The sequence below is a fragment of the Kogia breviceps genome, chromosome 3 (assembly GCF_026419965.1).
Source record: "Kogia breviceps isolate mKogBre1 chromosome 3, mKogBre1 haplotype 1, whole genome shotgun sequence".
Classification (NCBI taxonomy): Eukaryota; Metazoa; Chordata; class Mammalia; order Artiodactyla; family Physeteridae; genus Kogia; species Kogia breviceps.
This window is the reverse complement of record NC_081312.1, coordinates 176309964-176324973: the sequence shown is the minus strand read 5'-3', so window position 1 is coordinate 176324973 and position 15010 is coordinate 176309964. Positions and strand designations below refer to the sequence as shown.

The 15010-nt window shown below is 52.2% G+C and overlaps 2 protein-coding genes across 2 annotated transcripts in view; one reads left to right on the top strand and one right to left on the bottom strand.

The window, feature by feature from the left end:
- The window catches only part of C3H10orf67 (chromosome 3 C10orf67 homolog), a 115689-nt gene extending 112751 nt beyond the window's left edge, over positions 1 to 2938 (top strand). The window contains exon 17 of the mRNA XM_067030739.1: positions 2480 to 2938. Coding sequence (XP_066886840.1) covers positions 2480 to 2607 — 128 coding nt within the window. The 3' untranslated portion in view covers positions 2608 to 2938. The remainder of the gene's footprint in view (positions 1 to 2479) is intronic.
- Positions 2939 to 12813: 9875 nt separating this feature from the next.
- Positions 12814 to 14167, bottom strand: PTF1A (pancreas associated transcription factor 1a). Its single transcript, XM_059057869.1, has 2 exons — positions 13384 to 14167; positions 12814 to 13016 (listed from the first exon to the last, which is right to left on the bottom strand). The coding sequence occupies exons 1-2, from the start codon at positions 14165 to 14167 to the stop codon at positions 12814 to 12816; spliced, it is 987 nt and encodes a 328-aa protein (XP_058913852.1).
- Between the last annotated feature and the right edge of the window lie 843 nt (positions 14168 to 15010).

Genomic DNA, 15010 nt, shown 5'->3' with positions numbered 1-15010 from the left:
TCATTGAAACTTTGTCATTAAAATAGAAAGGCCTTCGGTTGTGCCCATACAAGCATAATAAATTGTATATGTTTGTGATACTGAATGACTCTTGCCCATATGCTGCACTGCAAAGCTACATGAATAAGGCATTTACCAAATCAGGCCCACCACATTAAACAGAAAAACAATCTTTATTCATGGTAACTTATCAGTTTCAATTAATCAACCTTAACAATGGAAATTCTGATGTGTTCAAGCAACTTGAAAGCAATAGGTCATCTTGAGGGCAGCCATGTTGTGTCTTTGTGCCTAAGGTTTCAAACAAAGAGACATCTCCAATAAATATACATGCATATACATACATACATGTGCATATATATATGTGCCAATGGATGGTCATATCTATGCCGGGTCACGCCAACCAAAATGCATGTTAAGTATTTAAGACTTTTATCATAGCAAATGTAATTATTTTCCTCCAAGTATTACTTTTTGAGCTCTGCAAGTGTAAACAAAAGGAAAGAAATTTCCATTGGATGACCATCCTTTCAGTTTCTGTGCTGCTATGTGAATAGCATTGTGCAAACCATTCCAATGGTTTTGAAAAGGGGTAACCATTGGTTTGATTTGGTTACACGGTTTAGTAAAAAGCTCCCTCCCACTGCCTTAGGGTCTGTGAAAGGTCTGTGACCTGTTTAGAACTGCCAAGTGAAATGTCATGTCGCCCCTCCCACATGGGAGTATCTGCATTCATTTGATCAGTATAAAAAATGATTGGGGATGGCGAGATCAGTGCTTTTGAATTGCAATTTATAGCAGTTTACAAAAATGCACATTGTTGGAAAAGAAAACATGGAAGTGTTTCTTTCCAAATTGCATTACCTGTGAAATGTCATTAGTCTTTTAAGGATATTTACATCCTTTTTTAAAATTATTATTTAGGAGACTTACTTCAGCGAAAGAAAATCAGAATTTTATTATACGATGATTTTTAAAACTTGTATTTTGGTTCTAGTAGCAGAACTTAAGGAACACAACGTGTCCGCGTTCTTAGGATAAACGTAATTTGTCATCATTTCCACTTATTCGTTCTCTAAGATGGTCTTTGCTAATCAGTTGCATTAGCGGAGGATTCATTTGCTGGTAAATGCCTTGTCTGGTGATTTCTAATAGGGAATCTGAAACCACAGGTATATTTAATTCTACTAGGTCTCCATTATTCTTTCACTGGTTTACTACTGAAACTTCTTTGTTGGATGAATACTTTCTAAATTATGTTACCCTTCGATTCATCTGCATGTATGCACAGTTTCATAAAAGGAAATGTCATTTCTTTTCATTAAATTTGTACAAGAGTACGTGAACTTTTTCCCAAAAGTTAAGGTAGGCCGTTCCAGTTCATAAGTTAATACAGCCACCTGGGTCTCTGGGACCCGGAAGTGCTGAAAGCTCCATCTTCACCTTAGGCAGTGGGTAGAATCGGACATTATTTTGAAGATTCTTCCTTTAGTAAGAAAAGTTACGTTGGGAAAGAGGCCTTAGAACTTCCCTGGCTGATACTGGACGAGAGAAAGAGGGGCTGGGCCCTGCTTCAGAGAATACTTGACCCAGATACACTCCCTAGCACTCCATTTGGAACCTCCCAACCATTGAAAGCTGAGCTTGTCGCGTTTTTATCTTTGTTCATGTTAAGCCTTGGAATGACAGCCTGGCTCTGTGTCCCCCTCTTCCACTGCCCCGGCTGTGAGTGTCCACATTGACACCTACCGGTGACCGCAGGCTGCAAGTCTTTGTTGCCTTCTCCACGCTCCTGGCTTTCACTGGGGTTAGCTCGGGGCCTTTGTTCCCCTTCAAAGCTGGAACATCATATCCCATGTTGTGGCTTTGCTGTCTCAGACCCCCAACGCTTTCCTCACAATTTACACACCAGGTAAATGTCCCTCCCTACCGAGCAGAGAGCCCAGCCTGGGGCGGGAGGGGGGCGGGAGCAGGGAGGGCAAACCTCCCCACCCCCCAGCTTCAGAACCCCGCCAAGTTGCTTGTCTTTCCTCCTCATTCATAATTTGCTGTCTCATGAGGAGCAAAGATTGAAAACGCAAATGGAAATGTAAACCTGAGTCAGATCCTAGGACCCAAACACAAGACAACCCCTGCCTTGTTTTATTCTCTTACGACGGTTCGTAACTCCTGAGTCAGAAGAAGGTCAGTTACTGTCCTTGATCACAGGCACCTCGGACCATTTCTCCAGCCCGGGGCAGCAGGCAAACTACCTCAGGGGAGAACTTGACGGGCACATGCTAGTTTGAAGGCCAAGGAGGATCTGGCCGGCTGACTGACCTGCCCTCACCCCGTCGTCGAGGTTACTGAAGAGGCCCCCCCAGCCGGGGCCAAGCCCGGGAGGCTCCACTGAAAGTGAGGGAAAGAGCTATGGGTGGGGAGTGGTTTACGTACAGACGTAAAACAAATTTCACATTTCTTCGTCTCTCCGGATGTTTAGTGAGGCTGTCAGAAACCCTGGAAGAAGAGCCTTTGGAGAAGCCGTCGATGCCCCAGAACATCCCAGTGAACGAGACGTATGCTCCTGAGTGGGCACCGGGCAGTGGGCCGCGCAGAGCGGGACCCTAGGAAGAGGGCCCTCCCCATCCTGGCGTAAGGACTGCCTCCCTGACAAGGGACACCATCTCCGAGGCGTTTCTAACATAACTGTACCGTCTCTCCGCAATGTGGCGCACGCTCTGGGGCACCGCGCTTGAAGAGAAAGCCAAGTGCGCGCTCTGTGCGCACCTTTCCAGGCTGGGAAGGAAACCCCGCTCGCCGGCGCTTGGTGAGCGGGGCGCACAGACCCCGAGCCGCCGCCAAGTCCCTCCAGGCGCTTCCTGGGCTCAGCGGGGTGCCCCAACGCCTTAGGGTGGGAAGGAACGGGCTTCCATTAAAATTAAAAAGCTTGAGGCACTAACCCTTTGTCGTTCCCTCTCTGATCCACTCCGTCTCTCTCTAGCACGAAGTCGAACTGATTTGCTGCCAACTGATGCCATAAAGGCGAACCAGGAAACCTCGAAGGGGATTTTAAATTTCCTCTAAGGAGGTCCACTCTGACTCCCAGACGTATCTTAAACGCTGTAAACAATTCTTTAGTAAGTGTGGAAACTCTCTGGAGTAGTGCTTCCAGGTAAGGATCGAGGTGAAGATTCACATATCTATCCTTTCCGGAATGTCAGGTGCCATTTCCTGAAAGACCGGTTTGCTCGCTTCCGCGCGCAGCGGTCAATTCGGTCCTTTCTGTTCCCTTGACTACAAGTCAGGCCCAGTCTGCAGCCCAGTTTCAAGATAGTAGGCTCTGCATTGCAGATTTCTAAAGCTGTTTATTAAATCTCAAGAAGTATATTTGTGGTAGCTGTCACATAAAGCTGATATACCCTGGTGCAAACGAAAGCTACAGAGGCGATTTATTTGTACGTAAAAGGCGCTGGGTTTAATTGGAGAGAGACGTGTTCAACTCGAGTACATGGGGTGGCATAGCGCGGTGGAGCATTATTCGAGCTTCATCTACTATGCACTATATGCCACCGTCTCCAAAGGAGTGTTGCCCTAGAAACTTGTTTTAAATCTGCTGCTATATATCAACACCTTTTTTTAGCAGTCCTTGGCTGAATTACAGTTACACAGTTTGGCGCTTCTTTCAAATTTCCTCCCATCAGTTTGGCTAAAGAAAGGAATTTTTCTCCTTTAGAAATGAATTGGCTTAATTAGTAAGTAGATTAATGGCAATTGCTGGTGAGTTGGTTTCCAGCAGAGTTTCACCAGAGAGGGTTAATCGGAGTCAGGTCTGGAATCTTTCCCAGAACTGGCTGCCAGCCATTTCCACCAACCAATCAACCCTACAAGAAACGGAGGAAATGAAATAGAATTTATATTCTCTGTGCTGTTCTCCTGGACAGAAATTCCTTGGAAACAGCCTCCTGGCTGGGTGTAGAATAGACTGTTTCATTTCAGAATTTTCACAGAAACCTTGAAAAGCTTCACCTTCAAGATTTATCTGGGTACCAAAGCGGAATTTCACGTGGCACAATGACTGTCTCCACAGAACACTGAGGGCACATTGGAAATGCCTGAGGCTCTTAAGTCAATTTCAGGTTTTACAGAAGTTGCACAAAGCTCCTAAGTCCCACCCTAGATCTTATCTACCAGAAGTCTTTACAAAGTTTAGTTGTATGTTTTGCAGCCTTTTCACTTATTTTTTCCATAGTGATAAAAAAATGCATTCATAGTTTAACTTGCAGCTGCATTACTCTTGCAAAAAAAAAAAAAAATCCCTGCTGAGAAATGCATATAATAGGAAAAACAGATCGGCTGGACAGCAGTGTAATTAATGCCAGAAAGGGCTGAGGCCGGTTTCATAGTTTGTCTTTTGAGGATATCACGACGAGACCTGGTGAAAAATGACGCATGCTTTAGCATTTCAGAAAGCTGGCAACTGGCAGCGCTTTTCCTTTTTTCTTTGACTTTCTGCCTCAGAACAAAGAGGTCGGCAGAACGAGCTAGGTTGTAATGAGTTCTATGTCCCTAGCACATTAAGTGCATCATGGAAACATATTGTATCGAAATAGTTTGGAGGAGAATACCGGGGATGAAAGAGAATGGGTGCTTTGATCAGCTCCCTGGGGTCCTGAGCGCGCGCAGACTGACTTGCAAGGCGTTATTCAGCTGGAGCTAGACACACTTACAACACCATTCAAAGAAATTTGCATATCTGTAATTTATCACATTGGTCCAGAACATTTTCGCAAGGTAAATAAAAGTTGGCTGAATAAAAAAATCAATCATCGCAGATAGTGTGGAAACTGTGAAAGCCTATCTCCATTAAAAACATAAATAAATATGTCCATAAAGCATGACGACTTAGAGGCTGACTTTATTATAAAATGTCCTTAGAGCAACAGGTTATGCGCTGACAAAGACAAGAGTGGCCACAATGTCTTTGCACTTCTACTTTAGGAGAGTGCATTTGAGCTTCCCACTAGAATAAAGGCAGAAAGTTGAAGAGATGTGTGTGGCTATAACCAACCCCGTGACATGCAGAGAAAAATTAGTACACACTTTGAGGAGATGTGAAAGATGGCTCAGTCTCCTCGGTGTCTGCAAATGCTAAGGTTAAATCTCATTTCTTCTTCTGTTGATTTCATTGCCAAGCCCTGGTTGCTGAATTTAGACGCTCAAGAGGATGAAATGTCCTGACATCCGGTCAATAGGAAAACTTGCTTTGGAATGCCCCATGAGAACAAGTGAAAATTTAACAGGCAGGCATTGTTCTGAGTTTTTAAACAAGCCAGTTAAACAGCAAACAAGAATCTTCAACTTGACCTTGAAAGAGGCTGTGTGCCTGCAGATAATCTATCAAACAACTCTGGATGACAATGATATATTTCAAAGTATTGTCAGATGAAAAGATTGATAAATTTGCTGCTGCAAAGGGAGAACTTTGGATGGAAACAGGCAACAGGCGATTTAGCGCACTCCCTCCGTCACCTCCTCCTCTGTCCTCGCCTCCCCGTACCCCCCCTCCACCCCCGGCCTTGGGGCCAACTCAGTGGAAAGGGGCCAGTAAATCAGCACTGTAATATTTCTTAAGGGGCACGGAAAAGCTGTGAACAGTACTTCTCATATTAAACGCAATATTTCTTTGCTTTCGTGGGGAACAAAAGTCATAGCAAGACGTCTTTATGTCTAGTTCAGTCAAAGGCACATCTCCGTTCCCCCCGCAGAAAGGTCAGTATCGTTGTGTTCGGTCCACCGAGGGGGTGTTTTCACGCTGAAAACTGAGCCAGCTGTCCCTGTCATACCCTCGCCACTGGGGAGCACGCACTAGCCATGGTTATTAGGCACATTCTACACCTGCAAAAATACCGATTTCCAAGACTTTTCAAGGACACCCCGCCCCCCCCCCAGTTCTCATGCCCCCTCCTCTTTCGTCTACTAAACGTTGACAACACAATTCAAGCGCTGGATGAAAGCACTGCACGCAAGAGGAAGGCTGGGGAGGGACGGCTCAGCCAGCCTCTCATGGTGTCTATTGAGCAGCCATCAAAGAAATGAGGCATCAAAGATGTTTTCAAAAGTACAGAAAAACTTCCAAATAGTTGCTTAGAGGAGTCTCACATTTGTTATTCCCACACATGCTAACGGTTGAACCCCAATATTTAGATTTTTGCACCGGTGTTAGGTGTATGTGGGGGTGGGGGGTGCAACCCGCAGTCCTTCACTGAGAAGTGGTTCTTCCACAACTTTTACTTGTAGTTAGCATGTCACCGACCAAGGTCAGGAGATAATTTTCTTTTTTTCAGAATTGCCCCAATTCAAGTCCGCGTCTCTTTTGAAAATCCAAATGCCAACACACTGTTGCTATCCATTTCAAAACACTTGCCCAACTGGATGTCACAATAAAACTCCTAGAAACATCCACTAGCTAGCCTTCTCACAGGAATCCCGTTCCAAAGGCTTGTACTCTAAAGGTAGGTGATTACCTAGCTGTTTGGGGGACGACCTGTGGTCCAAACAAGAAAAGAGCTAAAGGGGATCCCGTGCAATCGCTGAAAATAAATCGTAAAACTAGAAATAATTGAGGAAACTTCACCTTAAGGGTGAAAATGTCCCAGGTGCCAGTTCCTCTAAGACAGCTGTGCAAAAGAAATTAGTTTTCTCTAGGAGCACTTAGGGGTGGGGTGGAAGACTAAAGATTCCTATCTGGCTGCCGGGGGGAGGGGGGAGGCAGAACGAGGAGTGGAAAGGGAGGATTTAAGGCGCCCGTGGTGTGTCCAGATCTCTGTCCAGTCCTTCCACCCAAACTGCAAAGAGATACAGAAGTCCACAGAATGGCCAAATGCAGGAGTGCCCAGGATGCCTTGGTTTCCCGGGACAAAGGCAGGCGTGAAGCACACTGCGTGCCACAGGAGGCAGGGAAGGGGTGCCTCTCACTAGCTGGGAACCCTAAATTCTTCCCTGGGGCCTCGGGGCCTCCGCACAGCCCGCCACCATCAAGCAAAGCGCCGGCGCCTCTCCAAAGCGATGTCAGCGCAACAGCTTGTTTGGAACTGGTACCGACCCCCCAGGGAAAGCGTTGGCGTGAAGCTGCGGGGATCTCCCAAGGGCCATGACCACCCCCCCGGCGGAGCAGGGGTAGATGCCCAGGGCCCAGAAAGCAGGAGCGGGTTAGAAACCTGAGCCCTCGCCACTGCCGCCGCTGGCGCTGACGCCTCTGCCCACAGGCAAAACCAGCTCGCCGCAGCCTGCGCCCCGGGCCACGGAGCCCTCTGCAGGCGGCCGCCCGAGGGATCCCCGCCCGGCCAGGGGGCGTTGTTACCCCCTGTCTCCCTAAAGGAAGCCTTGGGTCCCATCTCCTGCCCTCCTTCAGGCCGTTCAGCCCCCTCTCTGCTCGCCGCTTCCTGGAGCCCCTCTTGGAGACTTCCATGCGCAAAGATAGCGGGACTGCGGAGAGCCCGGCGCCGGGCAGCCACTTACAGCCTCGAGGGAAGACAGACAGCCCCCGAACCCCGACTGCACCGGGAGCAGGGGTGAGGCGGGCCTCTGGGGATGCTGGTCCGACTCCACCCCGGCTCTCCGGAACCCTGGGAACGCCGAGCAGCGGGCGGGGCGCATGCGCGCCTCCAGCCAGGGTCCCTCCCCAGCCCGCCGAGTTTGGGGAAAGTTTGGCGAGGTTTGCCTTGGCAGCGGCTGAACTCCCAAAGGCCGGGCTGCCCTGGGGATGCGGCCAGGAGGCCCCCGGAGCCCCGGCAGCCGTCTCGGCGTGGGCCCGAGGGCTGAAAGGCGGCAGAAGGTGGGGAAAAGGAGGCCTTTTGTGTGTGGCACTGGACAGTCACTTGCGCACAAACGCAGCAGCGCGCTCCGCCGCCGCTTCAGCCTCCTCGGCTGCACCTCCGCCTCCGAGGCGCTTCCTTACAGCCGAGCCCTTCCCCCGCCTCCCCCCGGCCCCGGCCTTTGTTCGGCTTGAAAGTAATGCTGTGAATTAAAAGAAATGACAATATTTTCTATCTGCTTGAAAGTCCAAGAGAAGAGCCCTTGAGCTTGGCAAAAATCAGGCAAATCATTCATCATGCCACCCCGCACCTGTGGTCTTGGCATTGAAAACCCTCCAGACCTATTCCTATTAAACTTAATTATTCCCCCAAAGCACACAATGGTTGAAATGGAGCAGGTTGGAGTCTGTTTATTGGTGGTAAATGTTTTTCTGAAGATCTTCTGAATCTCATTGTTAGCTCGTTGTTTGAGGCTGCCCTCTTTCTTTCAGACTAGAGTAGCCTTGGACTTTTCAATTTTCAATCGTAACATCTGCTTAATCGTACGGATCAAAATATGGAGACACAAAACATATGTAATGGTTGATTTGTTAAATCCTGGTAATGAGTTATTAACAAGGGAAAACAATAGGCTAGGATGGTGAGAGCCTTATGGTAACAGAGTCACTTTATGTAACGCCTGACGTTCCCTTCTTGATAAATGGAACTAAGGCCTGAGCGCCAGGTGATAGCAAGAAAATCAATGTCTTTAGGGGCCAGCACGGAGACTTTTTTCTATGTGAAAAATTAGGAGACATAAAATTTAATTGGCTGATCAGGAGGGGGGGAAACAGTGGTCTTGGGTTTAATTGCCAGTAGGCTTAGCAAGGGAGACAAAACAAGATTTGGGCCTGTTTGTTTGCTGCACCCCAGCTTCAAGTCCAAGTGTATCATTGAAAATGTGTTTTATTATAACACATGTCATGCTTTACAGTTCCCATATTGTGTAAAGACAATAGTTAATGGTACATTAAAGACAGGCAAACCATGCCAACACGTCTTGGAGACATTGTAAGGGCCTCTCTCTTTGCTTGTTTTAGGCAGCTGCAGCCCAGGACCCAGAAGCACAAAAAGAACAAGTTTGAAATACCAGGTGCACCCTAGAGAACGACGACAGGGATTGATATGTTATAGCCCAGGACATGAACCTAGCAATAAAGATATCATTGCAATTGTTTGCGGCTTCCACGGCCTGTAAAGCTGGGAGGCCCTGAGCAGCCTGCATTCTGGCAGTCTCCTCTCACTCCCTGGGTTTCCCCATCTCCCTGGGCCAGATCCCAACACCTGTTGGCCAGACCCCACATCCCATCGTGGGAATCGCTTCCTACCAGTGGTTCCGGGTCTCAAAAACGCAATTGGTTGTGGAATTATTTAGGACCATTCCCACAGGCTGCAGAAGGCTTTGGAAGCCAGTGGGAGGGGAGGGCGAGGGCTCTTCCCAGAGAGGTTCGCCGGGGAGTGCTCAACTGGTGTTTGTTCAACCCCGCAGCTGGTACTCGGTGCCACCGCAAAGGCCCATTAACGGAAATGGGATGGGTTTATGGATTGAAGAGGCTTCACACCCTCTCCACAGAGGGGCGTTAATCCTGATCCCGGCAGATGAGCTGTCCTGGGAATCACCCGCAGCCGATTTCACAGGCGTTCCAACAAGGCTCTTTATGCGCGCTGCTCCCAGCCTGGGGTGGGAAGCTCATTCTCTTCCCCACCTACTTTTTTCTACCTTACAGGACCAGTAGCCTCCAGAATTCAACTTTTTGTGAGGGCTTTTCATTACTCCTTAGTGTGCCCTCCCTGGGAAGGAAAAGGCTCCACAAAGGGGCTCCATCTCAGCATGGGGAAGCAGGTCCCTCTTCTTGCCTCCCTTCTCCTCCCCTCTCAGGAGACAGCCCACCCCACCTCACCTCATCGGTGAGAATCCCCTGATGAAAAACAAAGCAAAGAGATTTGGTGCCTTGGTCCCCAGTCTCTGAAAATAGACGGCTGCCCTTCTGTGACATGTAGTATCTCTTAAGGCAACAATGAGAGGACACTGACCCCAACGCCCACCAGAAATGTAGGGGGGACAGAGGAATGGGGAGAAGGGGCTTTTATTGTCTAGAGCTATAGGCACTCTGACACCAAGGCAGAATAGAATGGCCGAGCATCCTGGGATGGAGACCAGGAGGATGGGCTGGAAATGAGGATGTGTACTTGGTGGGAGGGGGGTAAGGTGTGGGGAGAAGGGAGGTCCCTCCCACCCAAACTCTCTTCCTTGGCTTTACCAAACCCTCTCCTGTACCCCATCCCCCCATGACCTCTTGCATGGAGTCTGGACCACTGGGCAATGATTTAGCCAGTTTGCCAGCAGAGATCAGAAAATGCATCCCGTTCTGGGTTTGCAGCTTCTTTACTACGCTAAATGGACAAGGGCAGCCAGGGAGGGCTTTAAACGCTTTCTCCTGGTGGTCCCAGGCTAGGTTTCAGGGCAGGGGCTGATGAGTGTTCAGAAGAGCAGGGCCGAGCAAAGGGTCTGCACACCCATCCAGAAGCTTGGCTTACTGGATTATTTTCATAAGCATTTTTGCTGAAGTTGGAAGAAGAGTGTCGACTTAGAAGGACCGCTGAATACCTGTCACTCAAACTGCCCCCACGCTGATCCTTCCAGAGCCAGGCTGTATTTACTGGCTAGAGATGCCCCAGGCCAGAGGCTCTGGAGCCTGGCTCTGTCACAGGGAGAGCCGCTCCTGCACCGAGCAGAGCGCAGCTCCGGCCTCTCCGCTGCCAAAGGAGATTCTGAAATGATACGTTTGTTCTGCTTTTACTGCCGCATTTTTTTAAAAAAAGAATTGCTACACTAGCATGAATGGATTATGAGTAAATAAAAAGAAGCTGTCAGTCTCTTTGAAGGTTGTGTTTAAAGGGACTTGCCAAGTCAGGACAGAAGAGTGACAAGATAGAGACCCTGGTGTTTTACATGCTCAGCCCGGCTCTTCCGCTTCATGTGCACCGCACTAAAGGATGTCGCTGAAGCACTGAATCACAAAAAAGTGGCACGCAAAATAAAAGGTGCCACATCACAATGATGGTAGTGTTTTAACGGCCGACTGCCACATTCCCTAATCCAACGGAAACGCAGGTCTACACAGCCGAAGAAAACGGTACAATACTTACATAACTTATAATTAAGTTGAAGTCTGCCTACCATTTGACTTTCTAATGAGTGTAATGAGATTACATGGCTGATAGAAGCACTTGTGCAGAAGCAACTTTCGTGTTTAATGAGGCCCTAATACAGGACAAAATCGAATTATTTTCTCTCGTCCCCAAATTCTGCCTCCAGTGTGAAATCTCCATCCTTTACGGGGAGGGACGGGAGAGGCTGCAGAGGCTGGAAAGGGTGAGAGGGTCCGTGGCCAAGGGCCTCCTGGGAGCCTCGCGACGCAGAATCTCCGCGCGTCTGGCCAGGCCGCGCTGCGGGTCGGGCTCGCGGCCTCGCTTTAATTGGTTTTGGATGACGTCCATGGCACCCGCGGTGCGCGGGGAACCCCTCGGTGGGTCTGAAACTAGGTTAAAGCAATTAGCATGCTGCCGACATATTGTCCTTCGGCAGGGCCGTGGGTACCGGGGCGATCGTACCTTGGCTGACCAGGCCGCTGCCTGGAGAGGAGCGACACCCCGCCTCCGCAGGGCCTGCGGGGCACGGGGTCTGCGGATCAGCCAGGAGTTGCGCGCCGGGCGCGCGAGGCCCCGCTCGGTGCCTCCCCCTCCGCGCCCGCGCCCTCCGAGCGCGCGCGGGACCCCGCACTCAAAGCCGCGCGCCCCGACTCCCGCCGCCGGCTGAGGGCGCCCCGAGGGCCAGGGCGGCCCCGGGTGGCGGCGGCGGAGACCAGCCCGAGCCCCAGCTTCCTGGCCTCTCCCGGCCGCGCCCTTACGCCTCTCCCCTTCGCTAGGGGGCGACCCTGAGCCCTCCGCCCGAAGCTCGCCTTCTCCGCACGCTGCTTGCCTTAAGAGGACTAGATTCTGGAGACAAAACCAAGTTTATTTCAGAAATAACGCAGCTGCAGAAGTGGCCGAGAGGGCGCCTTCCTTCTTGCCTTACCTAAAAGACCCTGGGTTTTGTTGGGAACCATCCGACAGGGTCTCCGGCCTCAGCATGGTCGTCTTCCCCATCTGAGTTCCATGTACCTGACGCTGTAATTGCAGAAGGGATGGGTCACAGGGCGGCTCAACAGCAACCCTTTCTCCCCAGCCCATGGGAGCAGAAAGGCCCCTTCCTTTGGCTAGCCCGGAAACCAGCCCCCTGTTGCCACCGGACACATTTTCCACACCATGATTAGGCAAGGTGCCGGTGACCTTGGGTAAGTCAAACATCGTCTCCCAGCCTTAGCTTTCCCGTCTGAAAAATGAGAACAATAAATAGTCTATGACCTCTTTGCCTCATAGGGTGTTTGGATGGTAGGCTAAAAATACAGGCGAAATATTTACCTATTTAGCGTTGGCGATTCAGATGAAGAGCCTCCAAGAGAACTGAGGCCTAACCCTCTAACCCAATTCCTTTCAGCTAAAACTAAAAGCTGCGTTTGAGTCTCTGGTTCAGTTTTTTTAAACTAATTACACCCCATCGTGTGTTAAACAAATAACTTTTAGAAAAAGGTGTAAATAGCATTTATTAACATTGCTTAGAAATAAACCATATCTGGCAATAAATTAGCATGAAGTTTTCTGGCCAGAGTTCTTCCAACAACGCAGAGTTCTGCCAAAGGTGCTGGGTGGAATCACAGACTATTGCATATTTTTAGAAAATCAGGATAAATTATATAAATTATATATTTTAAAAGAGATCGTCTATTTCATTAACTCGACAGGATAATAAATAGATAAATAACAAACAGTTGATTGCCATTAGAAAAATGTGATTCTTAAATTACATTTACGTTATAGATATTTACATGTACAATATGCACAGAGACACAATCAGATCCTCTGGCGGCTCTGGGACTTCTCAGGACACAAACTCAAAGGGCGGTTCGTTTTCTATGTTGTTGAAGGAAGACTTGCTGTTGAGTTTTCTGGGATCCTCTGGGGTCCACACTTTGGCTGTTCGGATAATATTTTGTTCTTTGAGTTGTTTTTCATCAGTCCAAGAGAGAGAGTGTCCCGCGAGGGGAGGGAGGCCATAATCCGGGTCGCTGGGGGAGGGGGACCCTGAGGGGGTGAGAAGAGAAAACACACTGTGAATGTCCAACTCTGTTCCCAACGGTGCCCTCCGGTCCGTTAGGATCCGCTTTTGGGCGCCTGGACAGACAGGCGTCTTAGGTTCCATTAAAACGACCCTCTTCCTCCACCCCTCAAGCCCCCAGCGCCTCCACCCCGCAATCCCAGAAGCTGCAAGTCTGTCGGGGATGCGCACCCTCCGAGCCACGGTCAAAGTGGCGGAAAAAAACCTCAAAAAACGCCAGCTCGCGCTCATGGTGGCCGGCGCCCACGGCCCGTCCGTCCCTCTGTCAGTCAGTCTCCGGGACCTTCCCGTGCCCGTCCCCGTCTCCCCCAGCTGGGAGGCGGACGCACTTACGGGTGCCCCGATGGCAGATGATGACCTTCTGGACCTGGCTGCCAGGGCTGTCCCCGCCCAGGCGCCCGCCGCCGCCCGGTCCCCCGCCACCGCCCGCGCCGCCGCCGCGCAAGGGCAGGTCGGCCTGCACGAGTTCGCTGAGGAAGTTGATGTAGCCGATGGCCAGGCGCAGCGTGTCCACCTTGGAAAGGCGCTTCTCGTAGGGCAGCGTGGGGATGTGCGAGCGCAGCCCCTCGAAGGCGTCGTTGATGGACTGCATGCGGCGCCGCTCGCGCACGTTGGCCGCCTGACGCAGCTGCTGCAACTCGGCCTCCGAGCGCACCCGCCGCCGCCGCCGCGCCGCCGCCGCCGCCGCCGCCCCGCTCATGCCGCGCAGCCGCGCTCCGGGCGACAGCACGGCCGGCCCGGCGCACGGGTAGGCGAGGCACGAGGGCGGCGAGCCGGGCGAGTAGGAGAAGCCGCCGGGGGGCGCCCCCGCCTCGCAGCAGTAGCCGCCACCACCGTCCTCCGGCTCGCCGGGGCCTCCCGAGGGCGGCGGGGCGAGCGCGTGCGGAGCCACCGAGGGCGCGGGCTGCAGCAGCAGGCACGCCCCGTCGCGGTAGCAGTACTCGTGCAGCTGGTGGCTGAGGAACTCCACCTCGGCCTGCTCGTCGGCCAGCAGCTCATCGCCGTCCTCCAGAGGGTCCCGAGACGACTGGTCGGTGAAGAAGTCCTCCTCGTCAAAGTAAGGGGACGGGAAGGCGTCCAGGCCCCCGGGGAAGTGCTCTAGCAGCACCGCGTCCATGCTCCGCGCCGCCGAGGGCCCGGGGGACTGCTGGCCTGGGGTGAGGGTGTTCTCTGGAGGTTTGCTGCGGCAGTTCGGGCTTGTCTGGCAGCCCCGCCCTCCCGGTCCGGCGCGGGAGGCGGCGAAGACTGCCCGCCCGCTTCCTGCCCCCGGCCTCCCTGGGGAGCCCGCGGCCGCTGCGCTCTGGCCGACGCCCGCGCTGCTCTGGGGAGGGCTGTGCCGACTGGCTGGAGCTGAGGGCCGGCACGCGAGGATTCTTATAACTACATCCACAGGCGCGTGCCAGGGACCCGCGGCGCCAGCCAATCACCGAGTGCGGGGTGCCGGCGGGGAGGGGGCCGGGGAGGCTTTCCGCCCGGTGGGAGCTCCCGGGGCGGAGGGGAGGCGGGGCCCGCGCGGCCCGGGGCTCCTCCCGCCCGCTCCTCGGCCGAGTACCTGCCGGACGCGCGGCTCCAGGGGCACCTGCGGCCCCCGGCGCCCGCCCGCGCGCGCTGCGCAGAGCCAGGCCCTTCCGCGGGGTGTCTCCGCGCAGGCACAAAAGTTCGTAAGGGCGCGTCCGCGGCCCAGACGGCGGGAGCTGATCGCGGGCGGAGCTCGCTGCTCCTTGGGGGTCGGCGCAAAAAGTGCAAGTAGCCTGGGCAGTCCAGGCGGTGCGTTTCTCCACCCCCGTCCCCGGAGCGCGCGGGCCTCCGGCCTGGGTTCCATTCCCGGCCTCTGTCTCGCCGCCGGACTTTAACAGTACTCTGGTCAAGTTGGCACAGTGTGTGCCGCCGGGGTTGGAAGGCGAAGCGATGCAGCTCGCAAGACGTTCCAGGCGCGACTCGGGGTCGAGGGGCGCGCGGC

Excerpts from the sequence above, each read along its gene's own strand:
- PTF1A (XM_059057869.1), bottom strand. The coding sequence starts at position 14,167 with ATGGACGCGGTGCTGCTAGAGCACTTCCCCGGGGGCCTGGACGCCTTC. Across the intron at positions 13,017-13,383 it reads CATCTGCCATCGGGGCACCC|GGTCCCCCTCCCCCAGCGAC; the intron begins GTAAGTGCGTCC and ends TCACCCCCTCAG.